Source organism: Siphateles boraxobius, unplaced genomic scaffold, assembly GCF_051911475.1.
Source record: "Siphateles boraxobius isolate OS27281-9 unplaced genomic scaffold, OSU_SipBor_1 31, whole genome shotgun sequence".
Classification (NCBI taxonomy): domain Eukaryota; kingdom Metazoa; phylum Chordata; class Actinopteri; order Cypriniformes; family Leuciscidae; genus Siphateles; species Siphateles boraxobius.
Genome location: NW_027508931.1, coordinates 3499703 through 3511741, shown reverse-complemented (window position 1 = coordinate 3511741; position 12039 = coordinate 3499703). Strand labels below are relative to the sequence as shown.

General features: G+C 34.9%; 1 protein-coding gene across 1 annotated transcript; it reads left to right on the top strand.

Moving 5' to 3' along the window:
- Positions 1–4837: 4837 nt before the first annotated feature.
- On the top strand, positions 4838–11679 carry ces3 (carboxylesterase 3). The gene is made up of 13 exons (XM_077193380.1): positions 4838–4951; positions 5759–5954; positions 8167–8305; positions 8437–8570; positions 8683–8836; positions 9129–9233; positions 10020–10121; positions 10227–10367; positions 10503–10583; positions 10775–10916; positions 11014–11163; positions 11322–11394; positions 11468–11679. The coding sequence occupies exons 1-13, from the start codon at positions 4882–4884 to the stop codon at positions 11631–11633; spliced, it is 1653 nt and encodes a 550-aa protein (XP_077049495.1). The 5' UTR covers positions 4838–4881; the 3' UTR covers positions 11634–11679.
- Positions 11680–12039: the final 360 nt, after the last annotated feature.

The following is a 12039-nucleotide window of genomic DNA, read 5'->3' as shown; positions in this document are numbered from 1 at the left end:
ATAATGCATTTAATAATAATATTATTGAATTTTTATAAAATATATTATAATAAATTCAATATTATTTTTAAATTGTTAGTATTATAAAATATATGATAATATAGGCCTATTCATTACATTATTATTATTATTATGAATATGACTAATTATTGTATGTAAGTATTACTATTACATATATTAACATAAATTGAATAATAATAGTATTGAATTTATATTATTAATAATAATAATAATAATATTAAATAATAATTAAACATTTTATATTATTTGTGTTATTATTATTATTGCTGCCCTTGTTGTAATTTCTTAGATTAAGATAATACATATTTTGCCTTAAAAAAAATTGTTTTATTTAGGTTTTTATTATTTTGTCTATCTTATAATCTGAACACTTAATATTTTTGATTCTTTTTATTGTTTATTGCCTTCTTTTGCAATTCCTCCTCACACAGGAATCAAAAATACTATTCTTTTCTACTTGTCTACTTTAAATGGGATCGTGACTAGAATCTCCATGTAAAATGCTCACTGGTAGTTACTGAAATACAAACAGTCATACAATTATAACTGTCATTCATGGTATAATTACCAAAAAGTGAGAATGGTGCAAGCAGCACATGCTGACACCGTGGCCTCCTCAAAAACTCACTGCTTCCATCTAGTGACCAACAAAAAAAGCTTATCTTATCCTTCACAGTATGAGGCCACAATGGTTGTAGTGAGATGACTTAATAGGCACATTCCTCATAGAACCCATTATTTGAACATAAGTCAAGTACATCAACCGTGTCATTTGCAACAGCTAACCTGAAAGTTGTAGAGCAACCATAAATACAAGCCACAAAAAAACACTCCCCTGCATTTCTGTGTTGTGTCATGATTTATTAAGATTTGTTATAAGGACTATTAACTAGGTTATTAATAAGATCAATGCTGGTTTTGTTAATCTTGATAATGGAGGAACATTGCTCATCTTGTCTTTCATGATTAAACATGATGAAATCAAGGCATAGAAAAGGATTCCGCACTCATAATGACAATGAATGATGACATAATACAATAAACTAAAACAGGAGACATTGAACACAGACACGCTGTTTCTGAATCAACATCTTTGTTGGTCCTGGAACAACATTCCAATCAACCAATCAGATTTTAATGACAAATTTGCAGATTATGTCAAGTTAGGCTTACAACCGGGGTTAGGTGCTTATGCGTCAGTGTTATTCACCTGTCATTTCCCTCTCGTTTTAGGGATAACTTTGGGTAGGTTTATCTTTGGGGTAGGGATATGGTTAGGATTACATTTTTGGACAGGAGTGTTGTTCCAGGAACAACAAAGTAGGCTATGTTGACCCAGGAATGTGTCTAACTCTACAAAATCAGGACGTGCAACAAGATGGAGCCACTAGAGCGCGCTCTGCCTCTAGAGAAGGTTACAGTGGTTTTAAGAAAAAAGGTTAGCAATAACTGAATGCTGGACATAGTCAAACCCATGCATACCTCAAATTATATTTAGTAGGTGTGTAAAATATTAAAAAGACAACTCTTCAAGCTATTTTTTAAAAGTATAATAACCAATTAAACATTTAGAAATGAAAATAAACAAATTGACTTTCCTGTAAAGTATGGCCATGTCCACAGCATACTCATTAAAAACCCACTCAACAAAGAGTCATGTAGAATAACAAAATAAAGACAAATAATATTTTTTTTATTTAAAATGAATTATTTGACAAAATAATAAACAGTGTATGTATACTCCACGAAGGTCCTTTAATATCTACCAAAATTTGCTCAAAACATTGTTTATAGCCTATTGGGAAAAGATTCTTCAGATTATTACAATATTCTTCACACAAAGAAAATATATATATTTTAAGAATTGTTTGCTACAAGATTCTTAAGGCAACATAATTTGGTTCTTATATAAATGGCATCGTTATGAAAACCTCCTTTTGGTTTTAAGAAAAAAAAACATGAAGATTAAGAGTAATTTTCATTTTGTAATCACTTCTTGTTGTTTTGTTTTGTTTTGTTTTGTTTTGTTTTTTGGAATGGAGGAGTATGACTAGAGAATCATTTTATATCACTATTATAGTGACCAAAATTATCATGGTTATCACGGTATTGTTATGTGATGGACATATTCAAAAAGTACTGATACCATTACGAAAAATATGTTTATACAAGTGTGCTATTAGTATACTATTAAACTAAAAAAAAATAAGAAAGTATACTTTCAGTCTACTTTTTATGTTATTCTCACAAGTATCCTTAAAATTGACTGACAGAAAGGTCTAAGTATATTTGGCCTAAGTATGTGTACTCAATATTTTGATTGAGATATAGTTAAAAGTATATAAGTATACTTGGCTTGTAATTGTGTTTAACCTTCTGATTGAGTAGCCTATTAAATGCTTTTTTACATAGTTTTACATCCTGTCTTATACAAACTTACATATTTCAAGTATACATATGTTATACTAAATTTGAACATAGTAGTGTAAAAATAATATATTTAAATAGTAAACTATAAGTATGATGTATAAGTATACTTGCAGTATAAAACTCCTAAACTTTACTGAGAGTATACTTCAAAGTGTACTTTTTTTATAAACTACTATTTTAATACTTGTAGCACATTTTTTAAACTACTATACTTATAAGTTCACTTGTAGTACAGACGCAGTACAAGTGAGAAACATGGTTGTGTGCTCAAAGTTTCCTAGTACTGTTACACTTAAAGTATACTTAAAAGCAGTGTTGGGGAAAGTGGAAAAGTAATGTTTTTCATTACTTTGGCGTTACTTTTTTTTATAACAAAAAAGTTCTATTTTTTGGGCAAATGTAAAGACCCTTTCACACCAAAGGTGAAATAATAAGCCTCAAGCTGACGGAAATGCAGATTAACTCCTGTACAGTAGAGATATTTTGAGATATTCTGTTCAGATATTTTGTGGTCAATTTTAAAAGTAATGTGTTACTTTACTAGTTACTTGGAAAAAAGTAATCTAATTACATAACTCAAGTTACTTGTAGTGAGTTACCCCCAACACTGATTAAAAGTGTACTTTTTAATACTAAAAAGTGGGCCAATTTAGTCCCAAGAAGTTTTGAAATATACACTAACAAGAAAACTTCTATTGACATTGATATCACTACATAAAGGATTACAAATTTACTTAAACATTACTTAAGTATACTTAATAAAATGAACTTGAAGCATACTTCTTTTTCGTAAGGGTACACACAATTAAATCAAACCAACAAATAAAATAAATAACATGCACTGCTGGTTTGCAAAAACATTAAAATAATAACAATAGCAACAATAGCAACAATGAACGGATTTTAAATGAACATAAAATGTTGGTTAAGTGACTTACATCATAACATGTATTACATGTTCAAATAAATTTTGACAAGAAAGGAAACCTCACATTTTAGCCTTTAAACCATTTTTAAGAAAAGGGACGAGTAAAAATGACAAATGATTATAGGCCTACAGGTATTCTATCCGTTTTCTTTAATAATTCTACCTTGATAACTGAAAAGTTTTTCAGTTAATAGAAAAAAAAATACATTTTTAGAATGCACTTTGGCAGGTTAAAATTTACACCATAAAAATTCTGTTTGATTTTCACGGAAACTTCATGCAGTTCATCCCTAAGTAGGATTGAGCTCTCGATACCTCCCCTGTTTCTAGCCCAATGCCTCTCGAGCTTGAACTTGCAGTCTTTATGTTACCAACCCAGACCTTGGACCGTTAAGCCAGTTAGTCAAACAACTGTTTATAAAAAAAGGAACAAAAAGAAACCGACTAAGTGATAGTCACTGGAAACAGCTTTTAACTTTGTAACCTTCAAGCTTTCCTGGAAGCTTTGTTCAATTAAACCGGCATAAGACATGAATTATTACCTATACCTGTGAAGAATCTGAACCTCTGTGACACTTTTTTAAAATCTGCATGAAGATTTAGACAAAATAATTTACTGTGGTGGCAAATAAATGATCCATATGGGAGAATGGCTGAAAATAAAAATGTTTGTTTAGGTGTCAATTTACGACTTTTCTTTGATATGTTGATTAATTTGATATGTTTGGTTCACTTTACTCATACATTTAATATTTTAGAAATCTTTATTCTACCACATGAGAAGAGACATTGTCACGATCTGGTCCAGATGAAGATGATGAAAAACAGGTTTCAATAAACAAACTCAGGTAATTCAAATGCAGAAAGTAACATCATGTTTCCCACTAACACAAGAACAATCCCAGACAACAACTGAATGAAAAGGAGGAACTTAAATTCACAAGGTGATTGAACTCAAATGAGGAACAAGTGATCATAACCATAAACCATAGTAACAAACAAGGAGTGGGAAACTGGAACAAATGAAAACAGGTAGGCCTAATGCCGCGTTCCAGGCAACCTGAAACCCGTGAAAGTGCACTGGAAGGGCAGTCAAACCCGTGACTTCCCACCCGTGAACTCGTACTAGATATCGATGTACTCCCAGTTACGAGCTCTGACGTCACATAGCCTGCGAAACCATACAAAACAACAATGGCAGCATCTGTACACGGAAAACTCAAAGGAAAAACTTCTCCGTTTTAAGTATATCTTTATCGTGTAAACGTAACAGGAAGTTTGTGACATACAATTCTAAACTAGTCATTATTATTTACACCCATTTTTTTTCTTTTCTCCTCAGTCCAGTGATTTCACTGTGTACACAGGTAACAGTTGATTTGTTTTTAGGGGGTAAAGTAGGATCAGGTTAAAGGGCAGTATTTTGTAACTGTGCCTGTTTTGTGAAGTCTTCATTAGCCAGAGGCTTGAGTCAGGCTTGTGGATTTAACGAAAGAACAGCTATGAAAAAAGAAGTTTTGCTCTGTCTGTGCTTGACCCTGGCCCCAGTTTGGACAACCCCTGTACAGACAGGCAAGTATTTCATCTTATTATATTGCTTTTTAAATAATATTGGAAATTATACATTGAATTTATATTTAACTTCATGATCTATTTTATTTATTTTTGTGGGAGTATTGTCAATGTGTGTGTGTGTGTGTGTGTGTGTGTGTGTGTGTGTGTGTGTGTGTGTGTGTGTGTGTGTGTGTGTGTGTGTGTGTGTGTGTGTGTGTGTGTGTGTGTGTGTGTGTGTGTATGTGTGTGTGTGTGTGTGTGTGTGTGTGTGTGTGTGTGTGTCTGTGTGTGGCCTGGTAAACCCTACCTTATGGATGGCAATATCTGAAATCCTTGTTCGTGTGGGGACATTTTTTGGTCCCCATGAGGAAAACAGCTTATAAATCATACTAAGTGATGTTTTTTGAAAATGTAAAAATGCAGAAAGTTTTCTGTGATGGGTAGGTTTAGGGGTAGGGTTAGTGTAAGGGAATAGAATATACAGTTTGTACAGTATATAAATCATTATGTCTATGGAAAGTCCCCATAAAACATGGAAACACTACATGTGTGTGTGTATGAGTGTATACACACACACACACACATTGACAATACAAAATAATTATATATATATATATATATATATATATATATATATATATATATATATATATATATATATATATATATATATATATATATATATATATATATATATATATATTCATACACAATATGTATCTGTCTATCTACCTATCTAGTCCTATATTATTTTTTCAGGACATATCTTTGTACATGTATTAAAGAATGTGTGTTTATGTCAGAGTTCTGTTTGCATGTGTTCAGACTCTGGGCCAGTGGTCGTTCTGAAGCATGGCAGTGTCCGTGGGCAACATATGAAGGTTAAAGGCTCCGAAAAGGTGGTGGAGCAATATTTGGGCATTCCTTTTGCACAGCCACCTGTTGGTCCTCTCCGCCTGGCTGCACCTGGTCCTGTACAGGGATGGGAAGGCATAAGAAATGCCACTCAGCACCCTCCCATGTGAGTACAGCTATATAGTCATAACAGTAACTGAAAAAAAGATATGCCATATATCTGTACTAATAGGCTATATACGTGACAAACGAGTTAGATTAAAAGTAATCTAAAAGTAGTGCGATGTAATGTATAATGTAGCCTAATAGATTACGTTAGTAAATACAACTTTCATCACATAATTTGTATTCAGTAATGGACTACAGTTATATATAAATCACTTATTTACCACTATATTTGTGGTTTGCAAGACACTTGTCAACATTGAAACGCGGAGGGATAATCACAGGCACATGACAACAGCTAAAGATATGTACAGGTCCTTCTCAAAAAATTAGCATATTGTGATAAAGTTCATTATTTTCCATAATGTAATGATAAAAATTAAACTTTCATATATTTTAGATTCATTACACACCAACTGAAATATTTCAGGAATTTTATTGTTTTAATACTGATGATTTTGGCATACAGCACATGAAAACCCAAAAATCTCAAAAAATTAGCATATTTCATCCGACCAATAAAATACGTGTTTTTAATAAAAAGAAAAGTCAACCTTCAAATAATTATGTTCAGTTCGCCGCATTGAAGCAGTCATTTCTGCAAAAGGATTCCCGACCAAGTATTGAGTGCATAACTGAACATAATTATTTGAAGGTTGACTTTTTTTATTTATTAAAAACACGTATTTTATTGGTTTGCATGGAGGCAATCAGCCTGTGGCACTGCTGAGGTGTTATGGAGGCCCAGGATGCTTCGATAGCGGCCTTAAGCTCATCCAGAGTGTTGGGTCTTGTGTCTCTCAACTTTCTCTTCACAATATCCCACAGATTCTCTATGGGTCAGTAAACCATTTACCAGTGGTTTTGGCACTGTGAGCAGGTGCCAGGTCGTGCTGAAAAATGAAATCAGATGGAAGCATGAAGTGCTCCAAAATCTCCTGATAGCTAGCTGCATTGACCCTGCCCTTGATAAAACACAGTGGACCAACACCAGCAGCTGACATGGCACCCCAGACCATCACTGACTGTGGGTACTTGACACTGGACTTCAGGCATTTTGGCATTTCCTTCTCCCCAGTCTTCCTCCAGACTCTGGCACCTTGATTTCCGAATGACATGCAAAATTTGCTTTCATCCGAAAAAAGTACTTTGGACCACTGAGCAACAGTCCAGTGCTGCTTCTCTGTAGCCCAGGTCAGGCGCTTCTGCGGCTGTTTCTGGTTCAAAAGTGGCTTGACCTGGGGAATGCGGCACCTGTAGCCCATTTCCTGCACACGCCTGTGCACGGTGGCTCTGGATGTTTCTTCTCCAGACTCAGTCCACTGCTTCCGCAGGTCCCCCAAGGTCTGGAATCGGTCCTTCTTCACAATCTTCCTCAGGGTCCGGTCACCTCTTCTTGTTGTGCAGCGTTTTTTGCCACACTTTTTCCTTCCCACAGACTTCCCACTGAGGTGCCTTGATACAGCACTCTGGGAACAGCCTATTTGTTCAGAAATTTCTTTCTGTCTTACCCTCTTGCTTGAGGGTGTCAATGATGGCCTTCTGGACAGCAGTCAGGTCGGCAGTCTTACCCATGATTGCGGTTTTGAGTAATGAAACAGGCTGGGAGTTTTTAAAAGCCTCAGGAATCTTTTGCAGGTGTTTAGAGTTAATTAGTTGATTGAGATGATTAGGTTAATAGCTCGTTTAGAGACCCTTTTCATGATATGCTAATTTTTTGAGATAGGAATTTTGGGTTTTCATGAGCTGTATGCCAAAATCATCAGTATTAAAACAATAAAAGACCTGAAATATTTCAGTTGGTGTGCAATGAATCTAAAATATATGAAAGTTTAATTTTTATCATTACATTATGGAAAATAATGAACTTTATCACAATATGCTAATTTTTTGAGAAGGACCTGTATGTATTTAACTTAAATAAAATCCCCTGAACTTGCTTACGGATATACATTTTAAAGGTAATTTTTCCTCATAGTCACACAGCCTGTTTTATTAAATAAGGAGGATCTATAAATACTATTAAACAGTGAAATTATAACAGTTCCTAGAAAACATTAACTCGACCAGAGGTGCGCGCTTCTGTGTTTACTCCTCCGCAAGCCATAGGTTGCCGACCGCTGCACTATATTAAATATAAACCATTTCTGAGCTCAGATTTCCTTTTACCCCATCCTTTTACCCTGTCAACTATCTTTTCTTGCTGCATTTAGGTGCCTTCAAAACCCAGATATTGTGCCTTTAGTAGCAAAGGCCATGAAGTCTAATTTCCCCACCACAGGAGTCTCAGAAGACTGTTTGTATCTTGACGTTTACACTCCTTCTCAAAGATTAAAATCAGAAAAACTTCCAGTGAGTACTGAATTGTGGCTACTCTCATCTAACTAGAGGACAGCACTAGTGAATTCACTGTAGAACTTTCCTATGCTTTATTTATAATTTTTCTAACCCCTCTGACAAAAGAAATGTCTGCCAACCAACAGGTAATGGTTTGGATTCATGGAGGAGCCTTGGTCTTTAGCGGAGCTTCCATGTTTGACGGATCCCCATTGGCGGCCTATGAGAACATAGTTGTGGTTGTCATTCAGTACCGACTTGGAATGTTAGGATACTTCAGGTATTCATTTATGGATCAAAGTGTCCCTTTAAGAATGACATCAGATTTTTTAGCTTACTGAAGACACTGATTCTGCTGAGTGGGTTATAATCAAATATGCTTCTGGTTTTAGCACAGGTGATAAGCTTGCACAAGGAAACTGGGGCTTCCTAGACCAGATTGCAGCTTTAGAGTGGGTGCAGGAAAACATTGAGGGTTTTGGAGGAGACCCCCAGTCTGTCACCATAGCAGGAGAGTCTGCAGGAGGAATCAGTACCTCTTTTCTAGTCAGTCAATGTTTGTAATGCAACTTTATCTTTCACAGTCCACTGTTTCCTATTTTTAAGTATGTACCTGGTATATTGTGATTAATCTTATGATTTCTGACCAGTGTTTAGTAAGCAGAATAAAACGGTAAGTAAGTTCTTTTGGGACATTTGGGCTTCATCTGGCACACTTTGGAAATGCAAATGTGAAGAAGTTGTTAAAACAACATTAACCAACAATAGATTCTCTGTAAAGTTCAATGCAAGGGTTAAATGTAATCTAAACTAAATATGTATTCTTGTGGACTTTTAGACATTGTCACCCATGACCAAGGGTCTGTTTCACAGAGCCATCTTTCAGAGTGGAGTAGCAACAACGATAGGTTACTCCATCAAAAACCCATTGATGTTTGCCAAGGTATTTAACCCAAATACAACAATCAATGTGTATTGCTCAATAGTTCCTTAAAGGGATAGTTCACCCAAAAATGAAAATTCTGTCATCACTTACTCGCCCTCAAGTTGTTCCGAAACTGTATGTATTTATTTCTTCTGCTGAACACAAAATAATATATTTTGAAGAATATACCAAACAGTTGATAGGCCCCATAGCTGGGGGGAAAATACTATGGAAGTCAATAGGGTCCATCAACTGTTTGGTTACCAACATTCTTCAGAATATCTTCTTTTGTGTTCAGCAGAAGAAAGAAATTCATAAGGTCTGGTACCTTGATAAATGTAAATTATGACAGAATTAAAATTTTTGGGTGAATTATCCCTTTAAGGGAATCTGTAATTATGTCGGATATAAAAAAAATGTTAGAGCCTTGGGTTTAGTTCAGTTTGGTTTTATTTCCCTTAAGGCAATTTGGTTTCAGACATAAACAATACATAAATGCACCAAAAAAAAAAGTTTTAAAAAAACCGCAGAACAATACCCAAATACAATAACAGGAAATATTCTCAGAACTTTGGCTAATGTTCTGGCAGGGTTCTCTCAAAGTTATGAACAAACATTCTTCCATTAACATTAATACAATATTCGTTCATAGTTATCTGGTCTTTAATAATGTTCTCAAACCGTTAGCACAAAAACATAATTTAGCCTATATATTGTTCATGGAACTTTTTTTTTCTTCAATGAATAATTTATATATTTGAAATGTTTAGAAGAAAGCTGATTGTCTGTAATCTGTTTGACCAGTTGGTAGCAAATGTTACTGAGTGTGACTTCAGCTCTTCTGAAGTGCTGGTCAAATGCATAAAAGAACTGACCGAGGAACAGATCATTAATGCAACTAAAAAGGTAGGAGCAGAGAATTTGAAGTAAGATGCTTTCTAATATGCTTTCTATATATATACATATTGAAGAGAGAATGAATTAATTTCTTAGACCAAGTGATTTCCTTAGAAACACATTTTCCCTGGAGCGATAGTTGATGGGGTCTTTCTTAAAGCTCCAGCAGAGGAGATACTAAAGAGCAAAGACTTTCAGAAAGTTCCAATTCTTGTCGGAACAACAAACCACGAATTTGGATGGACGCTCGCTCAGGTAAGTATCATAATATTTTTGTATGGAATAGTGCAACGAAACAAATGGTCAATGAACCTTTATGAAATAGGAAACACAAAAACAATACACGGTGCTGAACAGGATGTGCTCATTTTTTTAATATTATTATTTCAGGCCTTGGTCTCAGAAGAGTGGGTTAAAGGGATGGACATAAAATCAGTGAAAGCAATTTTGGACGCTGTCAACAAAGCTGGTGTAAAGCTCAACAAATTCTTCCTTCTTTTTAGATTATTCTAGTGATTTACCTGTAGCTAAAATGTGCAAATGCATTTATTTGGATTGACTCAGTCTGGCTAATTTGTTAGTGTTTGTCTCACTCTAGTGGACATAGTACAAAATACCATTCAGAAGACTCGGTAGAATGCGCTTTCTCTTTGTCGTCCCAGACATCAGGAGTCAATGAATTGATTGTAGAAGAATACTTAAAAGATGCTAAAACTCCTGAGGACATTCGCGACGCATTTACTGAGATGATGGGGGATATTTTTATGGTGATACCCTCCATCACAGTTGCATCTTACCACAGAGGTTGGTTGAAATGTTACTGGCAAGATTTCATCTCCAGTGAAGTTTCATTGTTGGTTGGCTTTATAATTAGCCAACACCTTATGTTATAACTTTACAGATGCTGGAGTCCCTGTGTATATGTATGAGTTTCAGCACCGGCCCAGTATATTTAAAGATATCAGACCCAGCTTTGTGAAGGCTGACCATGCTGATGACGTTGGATTTGTGTTTGGGGCCTGCTTTTGGGATGGCCATGTCAAAATTGAAGGTAAGCAGATATAAGAACTTGTTTGCCCAGGCTAATTATTATGATATAAGACCATTATTCTGGCAGGGGTTTGAAACTGCAAATGATTACAACAAAAGTGAAAATGGTTATGATGAAGTGCGATGGGGTTATGGATATCTACTCTTTATCATCCACAGGAACACTCAGTGAGGAGGAAAATCAACTATGCAGAACTGTCATGGGATACTGGGCTAACTTTATTCGTACTGGGTGAGTACTTTAGAGTATTAGGATCTGTTACCGATGATCCTTTATTCATTAAATTAATATTTTATTTCTACAGCTCACCAAATGGGCCCGGTCGGGTGATTTGGCCTGTATACGACCAGTCTAATAAATACATGAACCTAGGATTGCAGCAAACTGAGGGACAGGGTCTGAAGATGAGCAAGCTGCTCTTTTTCACTGTTGAATTACCTAAGAAACTGGCTGCACTCCACACAGCCTAATTAGTTATCACACCAATAAACATAGTGCTGTGTAGTGTGCTTAAATGATTTTGTCTCCATGCAGTGCAATTGTTCCCAGAGAAAACTTTTGCATTTGATATAGATTTCTGCAAGCATTTCAATGTTTCTCAAATCTAGCTAAAATCTGGATAATGGTATTAACCATTAAAAAAAGTATCAGAATCCTACTTGGTTAGAAATTGCATACTTCATGGATGCGTGTAATAGTTTGAATGTGAAATTAAAATGAATGTAGCCTACAAAAGTGTTATTTCATTTTGATGAAAATAGGCTACAACAAAAAAATTAGTGAAATACATACATAATGAAATCAAGGAACAAAAACGTGCAAAAAAATGTCAAGTTATATCTGCATCCTAAAAAGTACAATTTATGTTACTATTTA

What these genes read in the sequence shown, in the direction of transcription:
- ces3 (XM_077193380.1), top strand. Translation starts at nt 4,882, where the DNA reads ATGAAAAAAGAAGTTTTGCTCTGTCTGTGCTTGACCCTGGCCCCAGTT. An exon ending in ACCCATTGATGTTTGCCAAG is followed by an intron (nt 9,234 to 10,019) that starts GTATTTAACCCA and finishes CTGTTTGACCAG; the next exon opens with TTGGTAGCAAATGTTACTGA. An exon ending in GCTAACTTTATTCGTACTGG is followed by an intron (nt 11,395 to 11,467) that starts GTGAGTACTTTA and finishes TTATTTCTACAG; the next exon opens with CTCACCAAATGGGCCCGGTC.